Here is a 24,376-nt window from a genome sequence, read left to right as displayed (position 1 = left end):
TACCCAGTATATTTTACAATTACAAACAGGTTCTCGTGATGAAAAATCGACATTTTAAAGTCGTTTTTGAACACCTTAAATGTTGAATAATTTCGAGGGAAAAATTGTTCCGGAGCCGGGTATCGAACCCGGGACCTTTGGTTTAACGTACCAACGCTCTACCACTGAGCTACCCGGGAACTCTAACCGACACCGATCCAATTTTTCCCTCTATATCCACAGACCTCAAAGTGGGCTGACAACCGTCAAGCAACCAACTTCGAGTGCACACTAACTCCGTGTGACTTAAATTGTGGTTTTCTGTTAACGAACAGTGACGTGTATTATGCAAATCAAGATTTCAGGTATAACTCAGGTATAGTTCCCGGGTAGCTCAGTGGTAGAGCGTTGGTACGTTAAACCAAAGGTCCCGGGTTCGATACCCGGCTCCGAAACAATTTTTCCCTCGAAATTATTCAAATCAACTTTACAGGGAGTTATACCTGAAATCTTGATTTGCACCTTAAATGTTTGCATGTTTTGGTGCACGAAGGTCATGCCAATACACACATCTATGTGCCATATTTTGAATTAAGCTTAATTTTATCATGTTCTCTAATTTTATTCAGGATAATGAAATATCTTATGCTTACCTTTACAGACACAAAGTTCAATAGGAATGGTTACAGGTATTTCTTCTCTGCATTTTTCTTTTTTTTCACAAACTCACAATTTTTGTTCTCAAACAATTGATCTCGGTTACTATCTTTAACGCTATTCACAACTTCACACGCTGAAACAACGATAAAGAAATTAAACTTGTAATATCCGTGCGTTATCAAGTAAGTATTCCATTCATTCCCACTCTCAGTGAGATTTTAACAACATATGATGGCGATCTCTCGTCGGATGTCATTGTAAATATAATCAAAATAATGATTAATTAACATTAACATTCAAGGAACATCTTCCATTCCGGAATGGAAAAACAAAGTTTGTCCTCCATAGAAGAAGAGGAGCTGTAAGAATTATTTCGCGGCTACCCATGAAGAGATGACATGATTGAAATTCTATAAAAACTTCGTTTTGGTTCATATAGAGCTAGGTATATATTGGACAATTTTATGAATACAATACCGATCAAAATTCACGGCTTAGCTATATTTTACAATTACAAACAGGTTCTCGTGATGGAAAATTGACATTTTAAAGTCACTTTTGCACACTTTAATTTTTTGCATGCTTGGTACACAAAGGTCATACCAATACACACATTTACGTACCACATTTTGAATTAGGGGAGAGTCGGGTAGTATCGGACATCGGGTAATATCAGACAGTGCGTTTCCTTCATCTACCACCATGTGGTAGTACCTGAATGACATGGTTACGTTTCTCTATGCGACATCACAGGAACGTAACCATGTCAATCAGGTACTATTATCGTGTGGTAGATGAAAGAAGCTCACTGTCCGATATTACCCGATGTCCGATACTACCCGACTCTCCCATAAGCTTAATTTTATCATGTTTACTCATTTTTCTCATGATGATTAAATATCTTTTGCTTACCTTTACAGACACAGAGTTCAATAGGAATGGTTACAGGTACGTCTTTTCTGGATTTTTTTTCAGAAACTGAGAATTTTACTTCTCAACACTTGACCTCTGTTACTATCTTTAACCCTATTCACAACTTCACACACTGAAACAATGATAAAGGAATTAAACTTGTAAATCAAAATAATGATTAATTAATATTAGCATTCTAGGAACATCTTCCTTTCTGGAAAGGAAAGAATAACTGGCAGAAGAATCCATCATTGTGACAAAAAAGTTTGTCCTTCAAAGAAAAAGAGCATCTGTGAGAATTATTTAGTGGGTACCCATGAAGAGATGACATGGTTGAAACTCTATAAAATCTTCATTTTCGATTATTTCAGAATAATAATCAATGAAATTTTATGTAGACCTACGTATATAGTGGACAATTTTATGAAAATAATACCTATCAAGATTCAAGGCTTAGCTATAAATGATGGCGATCTCTCACCGGATATCGTTGTAAATAAAAATATATAAGTAATTATGATTAACATTTAGGAAATATATTCCTTTCTGGAACGGAAAAAGAGTCCATTCTTGGTGACAAAAGTAGTTCGTCCGTCAAAGAAGAAGAGGAGCTGTGAGAATTATTTTCTGATTCTTGATTAAAAATCGTGCTTCCTACTAAGAGCCTGTTGCAGATTTTGTTGTATGCATGACCCATCAATTCCAATGTTTCTCGAATTGCAATAAAAGTCATTTACTGTACTTGAACATACACGTGAGGATGTGCATTTCCTACGTTGGTTTTCCTGAAGAACGAAATATTGGCTATAAGTAAACTTAACGTGAATTCAGTCTTGGGCCTGGAGTATCTAGAATTTAGCCAGACATTGCAAAAGTAACAGCTCAAGCAGGAAATCTAAAAACCTGGCGTCATTTTTCACAGCAAAGGCATGCTACAACGTAAATAAGTTTGTATTTATGTATTTTCAAGTTATCCTGGCATGAAAAAGTAATTTTACGTAATTGGAATAAACAAATATCTCTGTTGTTTACAAAGTAAAATTCAAAATGATAATACCAGGATCAAATTCTGGAGAGTATATAAAAAGAAAAAAACATACAAAATTCACAAAATACATACTTTTTAGACTAACACAAACAACAGAATAAGATAGCCTATTTAACAAGTACAATATTTAAATAGTATAATAATAAAGTTAATAACAATAATACTAGTAATAATCAAAATAATTTCATATAATAATGTCAGAGAGAAGAAAATATGATGTTGAGAATGGAGATGGATTATTATTATTATTATTATTATTATTATTTTATTGGCTTATTTTACGACACTGTATCAGAATCTAGGTTATTTAGCGTCTGAATGAAAGGAATGTGATAATGCCGGTGAAATGAGTCCGAGGTCCAACACCGAAAGTTACCCAGCATTTGCTCAAATTGGGTTGAGAGAAAACCCCGGAAAAAACCTCAACCAGGTAACTTGCCCCGATCGGGATTTGAACCCGGGGCACCTGGTTTCGCGTCCAGACGCGCTGACCGTTACTCCATAGGTGTGGACTATTATTATTATTATTATTATTATTATTATTATTATTAAAAGATTTTGGGATGGAAATTTCAGCACAAAAATCAAAAGTAATGGCATTTTTAGGACAAGACCCAGTGAGAAGTAAGATAATACACAATAACCAATGCCTCGAACAAGTGCAAAATTTCAATTATCTGGGTTGTGAAATATCTTATCAAAATGAAAAAGATGTGAACAAGAAAATTACCAAATTTACACAAATTCTAGGAATAATAAACAATACATTAAAAGCTAAATTAGTACAAAAATCTACAAGAATAAAAATATATAATACACTAGCATTACCCACCCTTCTATACGGAAGCGAGATTTGGACATTAAAGAAAAAAGACATGAACAGAATCAAAGCAACGGAAATGAAATTTTTCAGGAGAACAGCAGGATATACTCTTTTAGACCGAAAAAGGAATGAAGAAATTTTAGAACAATTAGAAGTAGAGTCAGTAGAAGAAAAAATCACCAGATACAAATTCAATTGGCTAGATCATGTAAGAAGAATGGAAAATTCAAGAATCCCAAAAATTATGATGCAATATAAACCTAGAGGACATCGTCGACCAGGAAGACCGTTAAGAAGACTGCTAGATGGGGCCGAAACAGGTCTACAGAGGCCTAATTCGTGAAGGATGATGATGATTATTATTATTATTATTATTATTATTTTATTGGGTTATTTTACGACGCTGTATCAGAATCTAGGTTATTTAGCGTCTGAATGAAAGGAAGGTGATAATGCCGGTGAAATGAGTCCGGGGTCCAGCACCGAAAGTTACCCAGCATTTACTCCTATTGGGTTGAGAGAAAACCCCGGAAAAAAACCTCAACCAGGTAACTTGCCCCGATCGGGATTCGAACCCGGGGCACCTGGTTTCGCGGCCAGTCGCGCTGACCGTTACTCCACAGTTGTGGACTATTATTATTATTATTATTATTATTATTATTATTATTATTATTATTATTATTATTATTAGCGCCATTAGCATCAAATCATATTATTATAGTAACAAAAATTTAACATTGAGAGAAATAATATTAATCACTTAAGGAACAAATAAACTTGCTTTACAGTACATGACACATAATATAAACTAGGGAACTCTGCCTATGACTATTACAGTCTTGAATTGAAAATTTCATTACTACAAGAAGCCAATTCTGGCTGAAGTTTTATTATCGAATTATACAGACGTAGGCCATAATTTGTACTACAGATATGTAGTAAACAATTCGATGTGAAGACTTAAGGTTCAATTAAAGTGATAATTTTAGCCATAACCATAACGAAAAATATGCCTTTACTAAATACTTTTGCGTTTGTAAAGTAGGCTTTTATTCAACATTACTTTATTCCACTAGTGAGATAAAGACTTTACCTCACAGTTTGAACTTTATCTCACAGTTCATTAGTATTCTATTCAACTATTACTCAAGAACTTACTAGATGTCACTGCATCTACTTCTTTATTACCATTTCTTAAATATCCATACACTCAATGTCTACTCTATCTACTACGTCGTAATTAATTTGTGCACTGCATTCATATCTAATATGTTTTTTTTAATTTGTAATAATTTACCTTTTGGGAGGCGAGGAGACTTGAACCTACGAAGTTGCGTTTATAGGATTTTATAACTCTTATAACAACACGCGTTAGCCAACTGAGCTAAACAGACACGATGATTAATTACGTTATAATATACCTCTTAAGTTTACAGAAGTAAAATTTGAAATTATTTTAATTAATTAGTCCCGTGAACACTTCTAAATAATCCCTGGGACTTCAAAAAGACGAAAATACACAATTAAAATGAAAAAATATATATTAAAATTATATAATTAATTATAATTTGTTATTTATCCAACGCCTTAGATACCATTCTTCGCTAATCAAGGCCTCCTAAATCATAACCTATCTACTGTAGTACTCGTATCGATTCTAAAATCCATGCCATGATACGTGATTATATGAGAACTTATTTTCAACGTGTATTATTTTCTTTATGAAACAGAATTTTTCGTTATGGTCATGGATAAAATTACGTATGGTACTTGTGAGCGTGATCTTTATTGCGCTCGTGTAATTTAAGCACGAGGCTGATGCCTCGTGCTTAAATCTTTCCACTCACGCAATAAAGATGCACTTACTTGACAAGTACCATAAATCACTATTATTTCATGGGTTTTAAGCTACAAATTAATTACATTTTCATTACAGATATTTCATTGAAGAGTATTTATAAATTTAGTTAATACTAAAAATATTAAATTGGGAATGTATCAAGTTTGTTGAAAAAAATTGGGCAAATCACAAAATTAATCAGGAACACGCGCAACTTATTCCTGAGTTCGTTGTGCGCAAGAAAGTGGCTTCTATTCAGAGGTCTTAAGAATTTATACCCCTTTAGAGAGGCAGATCACTGTGAACCAAACCGTAACCCGTCTCCATCTACGCACAATTATGAAATGTACCCTACATAAGCGATTCACATATTTGCGGGTAGGCGAATCTATCAGGAGGCGGAGTCTAAAAACAAATCTGCCGTTGAAGTTGTTGCTCGCAGAGAGAACAAACTATCAGGTATAAAAATAATACAATGTAAAATAATCACAAAGATTATTTTCTCACCCTTCTATACGTATCAATATAGCTTTAAGAGAAATAGGCCTACAACTAGCACCGGTCTGTTCTTTTCAGAACGTGTTGGTAATTTGCTGAATTGAGTTCACAAGCGGTGGCTTATATATGTTTATTTTATATTGTTTTTATTTAAGTTTACTTAATTATTAGTCTACTTACTTTATTAGTACTTAACATTGCAACAACGAAATGAATATACTGATATGAACACCTCATCCATGCAATGAATTTTGAAAACATGTAGCTGCTATATTTCATTTTGAAAATAGTTTCCATAGTAACATTAGAACAATGCATTTAGGTCACAATGATAGGGAGTGTCAATGCTGAGTTTGTTGTGTATTCCCTTACAGTTACAATGTAATATTATTTTGTGCGAGATCGTGCGTATTTGCTTGTTTTCCGCACAGAACCAATACGCGGTAAGTGTGAAATACCACATTCAGTATTCCCAACGTAACACACATAACAATTTCCCTCTTCTTACCGCTTAAGCGCGACATTCATTTTACTGCTTTAGGCTTTTAACATATTATTTTTAAAGACGTTTAACATAGTAATAATTATAAATTGGAAACTTTCACCTAAATTGCAATGTTAATTATTGTTTTTAAATATCTGCAAAAATGAAGTAAAGTCTACTACTCCACTAAACTTATTGCATTCCTGATACAAGTAACAATAAGGAAGCCGTGAAAAAATCAACGAGATTCCAGATGCCGATGTTATTACTGCAATATGTTATATAAATAATATTGTTAAAATATTAAAAATAAATCATTACATAACCTTACCGTTTGTTTTAAGTTCGCATTTATAGACTGGGGGGAAAAAAAGACAGACGTATATCACGGCCTGCTGGAGTATAGTAAACACAGAAAACATTTTACAGCAACAATGTTGAAGAAAGATATTTTGGTGTTCCGAAGTTGGCGTCACTAAAACAGAAACCAACATGGAGATGTCATTGCAACTAATTAGAAATTCGTCTTTCAGGTATGTAATAAACGATCTTCGCACAAAATAATGTACGATACACGAGCGGTATGTTTGTTTTCATGTTCTCGGAAATTAAAAAAGCTCAACTACGTTTCGCTTTTTCAATCTTTTTCTCAAACATGAAAACGTCAACATATCGCTCTTGTAACGTATATTACTATATCGTAATTTTAAAAAAATAGGCTAGTTGCATTGTGAATGGACACAATCACTGGCAATCTTCCTATCAATTGGCAAGGCGCAAGAAATTCAAAGCAACCCTGTAGCTTACAGATGCGGCTAATCACAGGAATACATTCCCCAAAGTACGCATGCGCGGCCCGGCGTGGAAGTATATGAATTCGCCCTCCAGCTGACAACTGGTAAGTGTCTGCGTAACGCAAAATATTAGCTGATTTATTATTCTAATTTCAGAAAATTAAATTGTGAATGGAATGATAAATAGCCAAGATATTGCGGTGTGGGGACAAAACAAAGCCACTTAAATGTCGAATATGAATGGGAATTATGTAAAAATGTACCGAGAATCAATTAAAATAAAAAAATGATAGCCATAATAAAAAATTTATTATGTGTAGTATTTTATTCATTCATTCATTCATTCATTCATTCATTCATTCATGCATACAGCCACAGTGTTCTGTCCAAGGGCAGGTATTTCAGTGCAAACCCAGCATTCTCCATGTTTCCAATTTTCTGCGTTTCTCTTAATCACCGCAGTTTGATTTTAATTTGTATACTTTACTTTACATTTAAATTTCTTAACAATGGTATTTTTAAGTTGGTTATTTAATGACGCTGTATCAACTACTCTGTTATTAAGTGTCGACGGGACTGGTGATATCGAGATGATATTTGGCAATATGAGAGCGAGAATTCGCCATAGATTATCTGACACTCGCCTCACAGTTGGGGAAATCCTCGGAAAAACCCCAACTAATTAATCAGAACAAGCGGGGATCAACCCCATGACCGAACGCAGCTTCGCATCGGCAGGTATGCACCTTAGCCGCCTGAGCTACGTCGGTGACTAACAATGGTATTAAAAAATATTTAACATAACATACTTATACTCTGAGGTTCTGGCTTATACAGGGACATCATTTTATTTTTACTTCAATTTTTATTGTACCCGAGTTTTTGAGTGTACTTCACTCCCACCCCTTCACTAATGAAGTTCAACCGTCCTCCACACAGATCCAAGACCGCACATACAGTCATAGTAGCCTTACGGTCACAGTAAACAGTACGTTCTAAAAATATGTTCGCGTTTTCCAGTGACGAAAGAGCTTTCAATATTGAATCATTTTCGCACAGGTACTGTCGTCCATTTGCCTACGTCGTATCTCGGTTTCCCCCACCAGCTTTTATTAGCCAGCTAGTGGCTGGGCTGTCTTAGCTCTTTTCTGAGAACATTAATTTCTGTTAGGAATTGGACGTCTACGTAATATTATACCCATACAACTGTTTAAAATAACTTAAATAAAAGGGCCTCGTTAAGTAATTAACTGTCACGTGATTTCCTCCCTTTCTACGATCCTACGACATAACCACTTGGACGGACAGTAGATAGCATGTCTGAGTAATTTTATCTTTTCGGATCGGGCAGAAGTGAAGATTGAATTTACAGTACGTAAAGTACTCTTTTATAGAGTAGGCACAGAATTATTCCAATATGAGTTACTAGGACGAAGAACGAAACTGGTAATTGGGATTAGGTACAACAGTCTATAGTGCGATAATATGCACATTAGAACTGAAGCCTGTATCGAAATGAACGGCCACCATTTTCAAAAATGTGTTTAAATATCCATATTACGATTATTTTTCAATTTAACTTCATTCTTTAAATTGTACGCTAATGTGCTGTAGACAGTATACTATACACTGCATAATGATTACGTCCACATGGACAGCTCAGTTAGTGAGTAAAAACACTCATTGTTAATACTGTACTGTAATTTGATTAAACGAAAACCTAATGAAAATGATCAAATTCAAAAGCGCAATATTTTCGAGTTTACGTAAATGGATGAACTACTTTTCTTCCCTCCTATACCAGTTAAGTGATTTGTTTGCATATTACGCCATTATCATCGAACTCCAGTCGTGGAACGGGGTAGCAAACGGCGTTGATCCAGAGGTATAGGCAAGTTAATATTAAAAATGTTAGTAAGAATAAAATGATGTCCCTGTATGTACATCTATTATCAGGGAGTACATCTCACTTGACGGTATGTGTCAGAGGAAGAACAATTATTTGTACACATCTGAAGTCTGATTAGAGTAATATGTTAACCTATGCGGTGTATGAAATGGAGGGGGAAAGCAACCCTACACCTTTATCTCCTGGCTTAGTTGTTTTATAAGTGATGAATTGTTGATATGACTTGTGAGGTTGGTTATTTAACGACGCTGTATCAAATATGAGGTTATTTAGCGTCGATGGGATTGGTGACTGCGATATGATGTTTCACGACATGAGATCGAAGATTCGCCATAGATTACTTGACATTCGGCTTACGGTTGTGGAAATCCTCGGAAAAACCCAACCAGGTAATCAGCCCAAGCGGTAATCGAACCCGCGCCCGAGTGTAACTCCGGATCGACAGGCAAGCACCTTAGCCGATTGAGCTACGTCGGTGGCTATATTTCATTATTAAATGCATTTTTTTTATATATATACATAAGTAGACAGTGGATGCGGGATGACTTAAGGAAAAGTGAAGTTGTTTCGTATCGGAGTATATGGCACGTGCCGCGCCGTCCGTCTTTTGTGTACCTGGCGAGTACAGCAGCGTACAGAACGAAGGAACCCCGGTCCACATTGCAACGCAATGTGTGCAGTTGTGTTATACTGCTCAAGTATTTAGTACGAGTTGAATAGTGTAGTGCTGATCCATTCATAATGTAGAAGTCAAAACGTTAAATTCGCTCAGAGATACGAAATGCAATTAAGAAGTATGAGAGTGACATTTTATGTAAACGAAGACAATATCGTGGGTAATGTATGTAAAATTGAAATAAAAACCAGAACAACTCAGGCTATAGAGAAACATTGCAACAGTACATCGCACAGGAAATGCGTTGAAATGAAATCTGAGGAACCATCATCATCATCATCATCATCATCATCATCATCATCATCATTTAGTTGTGCGGGTCTAACGACACGTGCAACATGATGCTCAGTGCAAATATTCCTCTAAAGAAATTGAGTGATCCCCATTGTAGAGGTTTTGTTCAGAAATTCTCTCAATACAAAAACTGTTTAACCGATAGGCGAAGACGATTCAGCTTCGACAACTTACGAGAATATATCGTCGTTTACTGCAACGCTGGTAATTGCATCAATGATGACGAGGACTGAACCTTGCAAGGTACGTATTACAGTACTACAGTACGTTATTTTTCTTTTTCTTCTGACTGTACGGAGATACAGTAGCATGTTGACGTCGTCTATTTACGTTTAAAAGCTATTGAGCTAATGGCTAATGTAACATATAGTAAATGTGCACCTACATTCAACATCCCGCATCCATTGTCTATGCATAAGTTTATTATTTGACCGTATTACAACTTTGTTTCCATAAAATACCGAAATTTCTAAATTTACATTTCGAGCAATGCAAATAGTTAATACGAAAATACACTCAGGGACAAAAAAAAACCGGACACTTTAATATTTGTTGGTATTTTGCAAAACATTATCTTCTCATACAATATTATGGTAGCCATCTGTTGTTATGGAGACGTGTATACATTGTTAATTATTTTTTGTTTTATAAACAAGCCATTACGACCAAATATTCCAATTTTGCTTTCGGAGTCTCAGCTATAACAATTTTGTCTCAACCATTTTGTGCTTCATTATCGTTATCATTCGTTATTTCTTTATTTTTACATTTTCTGAGTTTAAGTGGGGTGGTAACATTTGTCTTAAAACAAGATGCGACCTGAAGATGTGGCTCGAGCTGCAGCCCTTTACGATGATGGACGCAGTGTACGTTACATTGCAAATGTTATGAATATGGCTCGAAGCACAACCCATGATGCCATAAAACGGTATAGAGAGACCCTATAATATACCAGAAGGCCAGGTTCGGGTCGTCCAAGAGCTACAAATCCAAATGAAGACAGGTATATGGTGTTGAGAGTTCTTAGGGAGCGCAACCTGCCAGCTACTAGTGTAGCCCAGCAATTGTTTAACATGCGTGGACGCCCAATTTCGGCCAAAAACAGTTAGAAGAGGTTGAAAGCAAGTGGACTGATATCAAGTAGACCTGCAACTGGTCCCAAACTTCTCAGGATGCATCGAGTTGAACGACTGCGTTTTGCAAATGATCACAGGGATTGGAGAAATGGACAGTGGAGCTGTATTCTGTTCACCGATGAGTCCCGTTTCAACCTGTGCTCACCTGATGGACGTGAGAGAGTTTGGAGAAGGAGGGGAGAACGATTTTCACAGTGTTGCATTTCCGAAAATGTGCCGTATGGAGGTGGTGGAGTGATGGTTTGGGCAGAAGTGTGTACGGATGCTCGTACAGAGTTGGTTTTTGTTGAAAATGGAAGACTAACAGCTGATAGGTATATAAATGAATGTTTGGCTGATCATGTTGTGCCATTTGGCCAATTTGTAGGCGATAATTTTGTTTTAATGCATGATAATGCACAGCCGTATATTGCCCATGCGGTCGGAGATTATCTCCAAGAAGTGGGAATCCATGTTCTTCCATGGCCAGCAAAGAGTCCAGACATGAACCCAATTGAACACGTGTGGGACATGCTGGGACGGCGTGTTAAGAATAGACGACCGAGCCAGAATCGTTACAAGAGTTGAGGCGAGCACTTGGCGAAGAATGGGAACTTATTCCTCAAGAAGACATTGCTAACCAAATTGAGAGCATGCCATGACGTATGGATGCAGTTATTCAAGTCAGAGGGGGTAATACCCGTTACTAAAAAGAGTTTTTAATGTTTAAGGCACCATAAAATGAAAAAAACAGTTAGACCAAACGATGCCATAGTTATACGCCCTTTGTATTTTTTTTTTTAATTTTCTCATCAGAGATTTTTTTTTTAAATGTTGTCGTATAAGGTGCTAAATGAAACATTATTTTGTTTAAATGGGTTTTGTTTCATTTTGAAATAATTGGCAACAAAATACAAGCAAATATAGAAGTGTCCGTTTTTTTGTCCCTGAGTGTATTTTCCTAATGTCCTTCACGAGTTGCAATTACGTAGATTATTATGAACCACCTAATGAGACGTATATGCTTAATTACAGTTCCACTTGCTTTAATGATACCTTTGCATGATGCTGTCTTGCAAAATACGTAATGTTCTTAATTTCCAAACTACATACGGTATATTATGACTGAAATACTAAATGGTGTAACATTGCATACACATATGTGGCACTTAAGGGAGAATTGCACATCCAGAAGAGCTTCAAGGCAAATTTGTGAATTAATAGTGTTTGGATATTTTAAAGACGGTGGATGTAGTATGTATGGTAATAGTTTAAGTCCCTGGAGAAATAGTTTTTAAATTACATATACTTTAAGTTTATGATTTAATAATTTTAATCGTAATTGTGAAATCTGTGAAGTCCGTTCTGGGATACGTAATTCCCCTTGCCGATAGCGATGAATTTTGAATCCTTAGCAATGTATCTTGCGATTGTTTTCGTGTTCGTGTTCGCAGCGTCGTACTTTTACTTTACTAGACATTTCAACTTCTGGAAAAATCTCGGCTTTCCGTATGAAAAACCTATACCTTTCGCTGGCAATATGAGAGACCTGGTGCTGCAGAGGTGTTGTTTAGGGGAGGCCCTGCGGCTCTTGTACGCCAGGCACTGGGACAAGCCCTACGTGGGCTTCTTCTCGTTCGATCAGCCGAATCTACTGGTCCGTGATCTAAATCTCGTGAAGCGCATTCTAGTCAGTGACGCTCAGTACTTCTCCGATCGTATCCTCGCCATAGAGGAGAACTGCGACCCCATCTTCGGCAAGTCCTTGCCAAACCTCAAGGGAAAGAGATGGCGGCACGTACGGACCCACCTGACGCCCGCCTTCACGTCGGCCAAGATCAAGAAGATGCTCTACCTGGTGGATGACTGCAGCAGGGAGCTGGTGCACTGTCTGGACAGGGAGACTGGAGGAGGTGAGTACCGCGCCCAGGGGCGTACGAGCTATTCCATCTCAAATCGACCGAAATATAGAGAAAATTGACCTTGCAATTTTTAAATACAATGAAACTTTTTCTGTCCGTAGGCAACTGTTATATAATACTTTGTGCAAAGTTTGGAGCATCAGAACTTAATAGTGTTTAAATTAATAATATTTAAATTTATCGTATTTTTCATAAAATTAGCAACTTTAAACTGTTGTGGCTCCGAAACCCTTTCACCCAATGATCAAAATCATGGTTTATTTTGATGCTGAGAAGTTAAAGTTTATATTAAGTATTAAATTACATAATTCTGATTGTTGTCTTATACAGTGTAAATGTCCGATTATTAAAGAGTCCTCTGAAGTTAAGTATTTAGGCATAATTTTCGATAATAATTTAAAATGGAACCAACACATTAATTACCTTTGTAATAAATTACGTAAAATAGTATATTATTTTGTTTTATTGAGGAATTACTTGTCAATAAGTTTATTACGTACAATATATTTAACTTTATTTCAATCGGTAATTATGTATGGAATTATAGGATGGGGTAGCTCATTTAAATCCAATTTTAATCCACTTTATTTATTACAGAAGAAAATAATTAAAATATGTCTTCATAAACCTATTGATTTTCCATCTCAAAATTTGTTTCTAGACTTTAATGTACTTCACGTAAGACAAATTTATTATATTGTATTAATAAAATTCATACGGTACATAAAAATGGAAATAATTTTGAATTTTATTCTCATAGTTATGAAACAAAAGGTATGAATTCTTTAAGATTGTTCGAACCAAAATGCAACACTGTTACAGTATTTAATTATAGTAGTAATTTAGGCCCAAGAATATATAACAAATTTATATTTAAATGCCCTAATCTTGTCAATTCGAATAGTTCTAGTATTAAATTTAAAAAGTTAGTTATGGATTTGATAAAAATTAAAAAATTGTAAATTTAAATTTATATACTATAATTGAAAATTGTATTGTATAATTATTAATTGAAATTCAGGAATCCGCCCCTGAGCACGAGTTCTACTCTTTCAGGGGCGAGCTAAAGTTTCTCTCTATATTTCATATTTTATGTTACAATTATTAGCAAAATAATAAATAAATAAATAAATAAATAAATAAATAAATAAATAAAAATATTGACATGTAAACAGTTTTTCTTACTTTTTATGGAAATGGAGAAATTTAAATTGTTCTTCATTAAGACGCCTTTGGCCACGAAAAAAATTTTTAAAATATATGGTTAGATTCCGCATTGAAAGTACAAATAAACATATTTTTTGCTGGTGCATCGTTGATAAGAAAGTATTGAAAATATCAAATAAAGAAAATAAATAGTACGCGCGTGAACTAACCAGCTGACTGTAGGTAGTCGAGACAAGCAAGGCCAGGAGACAAACACGTGATGTGTCGTCTAGCAGTCATGGCTGGGCTAGCTTTATCACAAGTTTTCATAAACACAGGAGTAAAATGACGCCCAACGCTCGCTTATCTTCAGCTCTCGGCCAGTGCGTGCGGTACTGCCCCGTTCAAGTCTAGGCGTGTGAAAATAATTTATTTAATACCGTCGAAACTTACTGCCGTACAACTAAGCAAACAATGCCGAATTCCTCTTAATAATGCAAGGTTTTTTCTCAATATTTGTTTACATTTTTACAACTGATCAGAAAGCCTGAAAGTAAGTAAAATCAGATTATCTGTCTCTCTGTACACAATAAAAATAAGGATTACTTCTTATCATAACCTACCAAATGTCAGCTTCAAAATGAGCTCTCGTTCAATGTTCTACAGTAAATGATTCCAGAGTTCTGAGCGCCGAAAGAGGCTTGTTCTTCTAAAATACGCTAAATTTGTCGCTCAACAATACGAAAACCGTTTGACTTTCGATAGCATATTTTTGCAAATGCACTCTCCTCAGCACGTTTTATAAATAGGGAAAAAAATTAGAGTGTAAAAAAATGCGAGGTTTTTCACTGATCGATTTCATATGGAATAGCCCGCACGCAAGAGACGTTACCGGGTTTGAATCCCGCCCTGAACTTTTTGAAAAAAAAATACATATTCAGATCTGAGTATTTTTTTATCCATAATCGTTTTCTCTTCTCAAATTTTTCACGATGAGAGTAACAAAATCTACATCGACATAAGGCACAGTCCTCCTACCCCTCCTCAAATATAATCCCTGTACTTGGTGCTGTGGAACGTTCGAATTATAACAAAACTATCTTTATTGGAGAGACCTACCGCCTAGTACCGACCTTGTAATAAAATGAAACTGACACAATATGGAATTTAACTTGTGAAACATATTTAAATGGTTGTTTCCACAGTTCTGCAGTGCAGATGTTAAATTATGTGCACTGTATATTTTAAGCTCATTTTAAGATTGAGTTCTGATTTTATTATGAAATGTTCGTTTAACGTTTTATGCATTTCACAGTTCATATTTTTAATATAAACTTCAAATGAGCCGTTCAGAGCAGAAGTGGTGTAAGTCAAAAATGGTTAATGAGGTTTAAAGTAAAAATTCTGTAAAATAAAGCGCAAAGTAGCAATTGATATGTCCTTCATGCTATCCACTGACTACTAATAGTTTAAATAAATCGAATATTAATTGCTATTTTGGGCTGTATTTTACAGAATGTTTACTTTAACCCTCATTACCCATTTTTTACTTACACCACTTCTGCTCTGAACGTCTCATATTATCGTTCCCGGTCCTTTGATATGTATAAGCGACCGCAAAGCTCAATTTTACGATTTTTTTTAGCAAAAAGTCGGGTAGTGATTCTCGAGTGGTTAGTAAGAATTTGACAGTAGTAAATTTAATTAAAACACGACATTTAACATTTAATTTTTTAAGATGACATGTATATATTTAGCCTGAAGAGTTACTTCCTTGGTTTGAATTGTAAATTATTTAAAAATAGCGTGTAAGAGGGCGTTAGACTATAAATGTTTAGTTTAAATGTAGTTCTGTTTATAAGTATGTATAAGGGTGTAATTATCTGTCTTATTTGAACTGTTGTATCAGTGAAGCGAGGTGAGTCAGTGAAGTTATGGTTTTACAGTGCAGTGAACAGTTCCGATCAGTGATAATTTATAGCGTCAATGAAATGTGTTTTATAGTGTCAGTGAAATGTGTGCTAAAGTGTCAGTGAAATGCGTCATAGTGCCACTACAGTGAGTGAGATGAGAGTAAAGTGAAAGACTATTGAAACTTATGTAGGGTCTATACATAATTATGTAGGTTGTAATGTAAAATTAGGTATTTTATTTATATTTCATTATTATTGTGTTAAATTATATTGTGTATTCTTATTGTATTGTATATAAAATTGTATTGTGTATTGTATAATTGTATTGTTTATTGTAAATTTATTGTGTATTGCTTATCATTTTATTGTGTATTGTTTATATTGTGTATACCACTGCCACCGGGTGCTTGCCCACTTGCAGTGTGAATAAATACATACATACATACATACATACATACATACATACATACATACATACATACATACATACATAAAGGCAGTTTGATCAAAGACATTATTACTTGGCAAGGTCTTTGGGTTTGATATGCGATTATGTTACATAAATTTGAACATCTGACTTTCTATTAATTGTTTAATTTCATTCACAAAATACAAATTTTATAGGCTAGAATTATAGGTTAAGTTACCTGTGGGAGGAGGACCAATGTCAACTGTGCCTTATTTCGACCGTTACTTACAATCAGTGCTACACGAAAGCATTTTTATAGCTCGACAGACGCATTCTCGCTGTGGTGTGTAACGGAACTAAAGCTGCATCTATACAGTTCAATATTCCAATCGCGTATGCGTGCAATCTGGGAAGAGTATTGAAAGAATCAAGTTAAAAAGGTATGTTCAATTAAGATGCATGAAGATTTTGTGTCTACATGATGCGCCGTTTTGAACGTCGTCTTCACTGCGTAATTATATTAATTAATATTAAATACCAATCTTGCCTTCATTGTTTTAAAGTTGACAGAAAAGTTTAACCGTGTAGTTGCATCTTAATGTATTCATGATCATCAATTTACGGGGAAACAGTTGGCGACAACGACTAAACAAAAGAACGACCATGCGATAAATTGATAGCGATAAATCTAGCTGCAAAAATTATCGCAAAGTGTGACTGTGTTTGGTTGGAATTCAAAATTCTATTATACTTCATTGGTCGAAAATGGAATGACGTCATATAAACGAAATAGTCATTGTAAATTTTATGTTATATTATTGACTAAGACCACACCGTACACGAGCCTGGCTTTTACGGTAGTGGCTAGAAACATTTTTGTTTTATAAATTTTATTTATACTCACCAGCTAGTTAGTTAAATAAATAAATTAAATATTAAACTTAGATTATAAAAAAAAAACATGCATTTTGAATGGAATTATCCCTGAAAGGCCAAAATATGCAAATATGCATGGAAAAAGAATATATATTTCGAATCACTAAGCCATGAAACGGATATTTACAAAGTTTGAGACCTGTAGCAAGCTTACATAAAAACATGAATTTGCATAGAAATCCTGTCTCTACTTATATTACTATGATATACCAAAGTACATACATATGGTATTTTCGTGCAGAAATTTTGCATTACCATATGGTGAAGAATGGGTATCAATAAACGTATAAATTCTGCAATTTATTTCCAATGAAATTCTATATGAAATACCTACTTTATATTTAAAAAATGATTTATTTGAAGTTTAACTCATCAGAAATTCCTTCCATCAACTTGTACACAATTTCTATACCCGAGCTATCGTAAATAATTAACTGGATAGTAAGTCTGTGTAAATTGATTACTTTATGTAGGGTCTATGATTGATTGGCTTGGCTTTTCAAGGGTCAGGGCCGGAATTCTTAGGCTTATTTTGGTCCATTGTGCGACCTACATGTGCGATGACTGTCCAAGTCCGATAGGTGAGCTGGGAGGCGTTCGTGAATCCTATGCTGACAGAATCAGATCCCATCATCAGACGAGTAACCTGTTAAACCTCAAGGCCTGGAACCCAAACCTTCCTATAGCAGCATCGAAAACGGCACTACCACAAAGTCTTCAACCCAGCCTATTTTTAACTATTGCAGATTACAGATGAAATGATGAAGAGGTGGAGAATGTTGGTGAAATGATAGGCGAAAACGGGAGTACCCCGATAAAATCCATCTGCAACGTCTGCTTTGTCCACCACAAATTCCACCACGATCTGGGCGGGGATCGAACCGGGGCCGCCTGGATGGAAGACCAAAGTCTAGCGTTGAGCCATAGACACGCATTGTTATTTATTTTCCAGGAGAAGTGGTGCAGGTAAAAGAAGTGATGGCGCGCTACACGACGGACGTCATAGCTACTTGCGCCTTCGGCATCGAGAGCAATTCGCTCAAGTACCCCAACGCCGAGTTCAGGACGTACCTGCGCCGCATATTCGACTACTCACTGCGCAAGGGGCTGTTCTCCGTCACCGCCTTCTCCGCGCCTGCGCTGCAGAACCTGCTCAAGCTCAGGATGGTGGACGAAGAGACCAGCGAGTTTCTGAGGAAAGCCACATGGAGCACGGTGGCTCACAGGTGGGGAACATGAACGTTTCCTAACAGTGATGAATTCGAGGAGTAGGGTGGAGAGAGGAAAATTTCCCTTCATTAAATCCTCCCGTAATAATTATAATGATCTACAGTGAGGTAACCACTTGTTCAAAAGAGGTTTGATTTCCTTTGTTTCCATTACTGATAAAATATGAAAAATTACGATGTTTCAGAGATTAATTCAGCTAAGTCTACTAGTGTAAACAGAAGTTACAAGGGTATTATATTCAAAGGTTGCTTATAACATGACTAAATTCACGTGAAAGACCCCCTTTTGACAACAGTAATACTGATGACTAGACTTCGTTGAATTGCCACAAGCAGCATGCTATCAGGTTGCCGATGTGCGGTAGTATAGAAGAGGTGAGCGACCGCCCGGTCTCGTAGTATAAGCAGTTCATGTTAAGAGTTGTGACCGGTTCAAATAGATAGAGCAGCTACAGCTAATGTATACCTATGTAAGCACATGTTTCTGCATTACTGTGTTGGAATAGTCAAAGCTTAACATTTGTTCAGCGCAGACAAGAATTCAATCAAACATACTACAATGAGAGTGTTGCTGTTCCAAACAATTGCCCCTGGAAAACCCTTACCCCCGCAGCCAGTCTTGACCCGTTGGAAAACGTGGTTGGATGCTGTTAATTATTATGCAGACGGAAAAATAATGGAGGTAATTGATGGATTGAATAGCACAGACAGTTCCGCTGTTGCAGCTGTAAAATCATTGCTTCGGAACAACTATTGGAAGATATTCTGTTCATTTATTCTAATTTTAAAATCGTGTCCAAAAGCATCACCCTGTTAGAATCGTCTAAACTACAACTCTCAGAAGCCCTTAATATAGTGTATAAAGTATCACAAACTCTTATCCAAAATAACAATTCACTAAATTCATAAAAAGTGAAATGTAAGTTGAGAAACATTATTGCTAAAAATTCTGCCTATTCACAACTTCGTATTATAAATGATGTACTATCAGGTCACGACAAGTCGTCTGTAGTTGGTGTACTAAAAAGTAGTGACTTTCCGTTCTTCAAATATGCACCTATTACATCGTTTGATGTTGAATGTACATTTTCCCAATATAAAAACTGTTTGAGTGACCATCGGAGGAGGTTCACTTTGCAGTCGCTCAAAATGTACGTAACTCTTATCTGCAATGCACATATTCAAGGATGATGTGAGTATATTACATTAAATTTTAAGAGTTAATATATCTCACTATAAAATAATTGTGTATTTACATGTTTAGACATTTCCTACTTCAATGATGATTCATTATATTTCTTGAATGCAGGATACAGGTTTTATTGTAACCGCAGTATACTGCTCAGTGTTTACATCAGAGGCATACTCCATCCGTTGCACGTACCCTTCTCATACAGTCTATACTGCGTGCGTAGTAAACCTTACGATTCTCGTGGCAATTCCACCAAGTCTACTGATGACAGACTACAGTCACTAATCGCGATTATCGACCTAATCTCGATCGGGTTTGTAGTGTGTCACCGTCTCGATCGCGATCAGGAGCTAAATCCTGTTCCCAGAACAAGATAATCGCGCTAAGGCACGGTCCAGTGGACGAAAGTAACATTTTAGTAATTTCATGAATTTACCATTAGAGTCTAAGTGCAATATGACTATAGGTACCCCGAGGGAACTTAGTATTAATATTTCATACTTATTTACTTACTTCCTTGCTTTTAAGGAACCCGAAGGTTCATTGCCGCCCTCACATAAGCCCGCCATTGGTCCCTATCCTGAGCAAGATTAATCCACTCTCTACCATCATATCCCACCTCCCTCAAATCAATTTTAATATTATCTTCCCATCTACGTCTCGGCCTTCGTAAAGGTCTTTTTCCCTCCGGCCTCCCAACTAACATTCTATATGCATTTCTGAATTCGCTCATGCGTGCTACATGCCCTGCCCCTCTCAAACGTCTGGATTTAATGTTCCTAATATGTCAGGTGAATTAATATTTCATATAATTGCTAATTAATTTTTATAACAACATTTAATTGACCTTTGTGAGAAGTTTCAGAGCAATCTGACAATAACTGTTGTGCAATGAGCTTTTTTTATTTAAGAAACTGCTTCAAATTTTAAAGTCGAGAGAACAGCATTAAAAAAACATTTCTCTCAACTCATCCACACACTGTATGAATCTCGGGGGTTTAAGGCTTTGTAGTATATATTACATTTAACGTACAATTGTAAATAATACAGGAAATGAAAGAGCAATTCAAACAGTTTTGTACGCGCATGCACCGTTTCCTCTGTCTGCGCGTTGAACGAGTGAGAGAGTCTTTCACGCGCAGCCCCAAGAAATCTGTTCGGAAGGCAGTCGTGAATTAGCCATTCCAGCGACGTGTATGGAAGTACGCGATTGGTTAAACGACGTTGTACCCGACCGCTGGATTGGCCGAAAGGGGCCGAATGACAGAGCTTGTTTCGCATGGCCTCCACGTTCACCAGATTTTACGCCATGCGATTTTTACCTTTGGGGATTCATAAAGGATCGTGTGTATGTACCTCCGCTGCCAGCTGACCTACCAGACTTAAGACAGAGGATTGAAGCAGTTGTTGCAACATTACTCCAGACTACTGATCAAGGTTAGGGAAGAACTCGCTTATGATTCGATATGTGCCGTGTGAGGAATAGTGCTCACATTGAGCACTTTTAGCAAAACTGTTTGAGTTGCTCTTTCATTTGGTGTATTATTTATAATTGTATGTTAAAAGTAATAAATACTAAGGTAGGTGTCCCTGATATGGCCATGCTAAGGTTTGAGAATTTTTCTAGCCGCCATTTTGAAAAAAATGTAAACCACTTTTTTCTTACTCGTTCTCAGTCAAATGGACTTTCTTAAAACAATTTCCCATAAAAATAGCTTTAATTGTCCAAAAAGTCCCAAATTCCAAAAGTCTACCTAGTGGCCATATCAGGAACATGTGCACATGATATGGCCACCCTTGTTCCATGTTCTGCAAATCGTGATTGTTTTCAGATTGATAGCGCAGCTGTGTTAAAATTAAATAATTTTGATGTAATATGAATAAAAATGACAATTATATTTTTTATAATTCAAAAGTCCAGTCAAAACAGGTTTTTCCATAAAAAAATTAAGTTGTTTTCCTTAAAATACAAAATTTTTGCGTAATCCCAGCTTTAAGGCATGTAAATTTGTCAGGTGAAAAAATAAAAGTAAAATGAACTTGATATGGCCATGGTGCATTTGATATGGCTATATCAGGAGTAGGTAAGCTTTCACGAAAATCGTTTGATTATGGATAACTCGTAAAAGATACGCCATCAACTACAACACCAGTCAACAGAACATTTAAAACTGAATGGAGTATGATGGTTTTCATGAAACAAGTCTTTGAAAAACATGCATAAAACAAATGAGACTTACCAGAGAAAAATAAGAAGAGGTCACATGAAAACCGCAAAACAGGCATCTGACGCCATATTGCTCAACCTGACTGGATGGAAAACGATCAAGTGACATACCAGGATGCCCTTTCACTGGATGCTGCTGCAATTTAGCGGATTTTTTGGTTAACTAACTCAATAGGGGGGGGTGGCCATATCAGGAACATGACCATAACAGGAGCACCCACCTTACAAAGCCTTAAAACCCAGATACTTATTTTGAAACACCCGGTATATAATGCTCACATGACACAGTTTTAAGGGCTGTCAAATAGGAAATGGAAGCATATTATGAAACTATAAGGCTAAATATAATTACGAATATAAAAAAACAAAACAAGTGTATTTTTTTAATTTTTCATCATTATTTCAGCAAAGTTTCCTCTTAAGGGTTCTTGCTAATTGTTAATTCCTAGTAATAGTTCATTATCATTAGAACCGGAACGAGGCAACTCAAGAAGACAAATTATTATTCCTGAATGATAAAGATGGTGATTATGATAATAATGATCTTCAATTGTTTCATATTATAATTTATTGTCTTCTGATGATGTCACTCACAATGAATATGTTGACAATAATAATGATTGTGGCTATGCATAAGATGTATTTTCACCATTCGCCAGGAAAGACCTCGTCCGTTCTCCATACTTTCACTTTTTCAGGGAGAAGAACGGATTGTTTCGCAACGACTTCCTCGATTGTTTGATGGAACTAAGGAATAAAGGAAAGAACGATGTTAAAGATGAAACGAAAACTGGAAACATTTCGGCGAGCAACAACCAATTCGGTAAGATGCATTCCTTGTGTACATATGCGCATATTCTATCATTTTTTCCTCAATTTCTTTACACATACCTAGTACATTCCTCTGTACTCCTGAATTCTTCTATTATGTATCTAGAAAGTAATTTCTTAAATTATCCTTAAATTTAAATATTACTAGTGGCTTGTGCAGCAAATGCTGCAAACTAAGTTCATTAGACGTTCAAATAAACATTTTTCAGATTTATTTTCAATGAAGAATACCAGACATTTTGAAAGTTATTTGCTTCCATAATAATGAAAGATACTCTCTCTCGAGCCAATACTGAAGAGAACCACGCATATAAATATTAACACCACGCCGCCATTAAATATATGAAAAAGACCCAACCCCACTTGATTAATAACTATAAAAATATTTGATTTTTAATAATATTATTATCTTACGCAAGTTTTACACCTTTCAGTAACATATACCATATATACTATAGCCGCCACTGAGTAAAATATAGAAATCAAAATTTAAATTTAAGTTATTATCTACATCTACTTATATAACCCCAAAACGTTTCACTTTCATATCATCAATATAGCATTAATATGTATAAAATTAATGAAAAATAGTCACGTCATGGCATTAACTACAATAATATTTCATTTCTAATGGTAATAATGTCATCAAACCACCTCAAGTTTTGTAGTTTTTAATATCCAATACACAGCTGTACCCAGAAAATTACACACCACAGAATCGAACCTGTAAATTATTTTTAGTAAGTTAACTTTTTAATAGCCAACTTAATTTGAGCTCTAAATATGTCAGCATTCTTGCAGATCATGGCCTTCGTGTAATATTGTTTACTGTAGTGTGTTTTCGTTTTATTCTGAAATGCAATTAGCTAGTTCTTGACGACACATGGATTTTGGAAAAGAGGAAAATTATGTTGAAAAATTGACATTTCACTGAAAACTAATATTTTTATGAAAAACTTTGAGTTCCAAGCTTCAAAATTAGGGGTCATTTATTAAAATCCGTTCAGCCGTTTTCCCGTAATTTCTATTACTAGTTCAGATTATATATAATGTTTCACATTCCAGAGAATAAAATATGGGCGTTTCATAAGATCTAATAGATTATAAGCCATCAGAACCTCTATATCCCTGTGTATTTCATAATGTTTAATTATTTGTGTAATTAATTAAAATGAACTTAATTTGCTGTCCAATAATGAGAAAATTAATTATTTTCAGCATCCAAAACATATTTTAATTAAAGCAACATGATTCAATGCAGAACATTTATGCAAATATTTCGTTGTACAGTGTCATTCGAGAAGTGTGAAATAACTGATTGTACAGGACAGTTTTTAGAAATCAGTACTCAGTTTTCTGTATCATAGATAAATGGGAATTAAATGGTTTTACGGTATTTATTACAAAGTACGAGTATAAAATATATTGCTTATTTCTTTCTCTGCCTCTAATTTATTTTTGCTTGGTTGCTTGCTTGCTTAACTAGCTAGCGAGTACAAATTACATTTATAAAACAAAAATGTTTCTAGCCACTACCGT

At 35.5% G+C, this 24,376-nt stretch overlaps 1 protein-coding gene across 1 annotated transcript in view; it reads left to right on the top strand.

Annotated features, from left to right (window-relative positions):
- LOC138704263 (uncharacterized) overlaps positions 1 to 24,376 on the top strand; it is a 103,626-nt gene that overhangs the window by 60,694 nt on the left and 18,556 nt on the right. Inside the window, exons 7-9 of the mRNA XM_069832135.1 lie at positions 12,423 to 12,945; positions 18,311 to 18,584; positions 22,666 to 22,829. Coding sequence (XP_069688236.1) covers positions 12,423 to 12,945; positions 18,311 to 18,584; positions 22,666 to 22,829 — 961 coding nt within the window. The remainder of the gene's footprint in view (positions 1 to 12,422; positions 12,946 to 18,310; positions 18,585 to 22,665; positions 22,830 to 24,376) is intronic.

Source organism: Periplaneta americana, chromosome 8 (genome assembly GCF_040183065.1).
Source record: "Periplaneta americana isolate PAMFEO1 chromosome 8, P.americana_PAMFEO1_priV1, whole genome shotgun sequence".
NCBI lineage: Eukaryota > Metazoa > Arthropoda > Insecta > Blattodea > Blattidae > Periplaneta > Periplaneta americana.
This window is presented reverse-complemented; position numbering and strand designations above follow the sequence as displayed.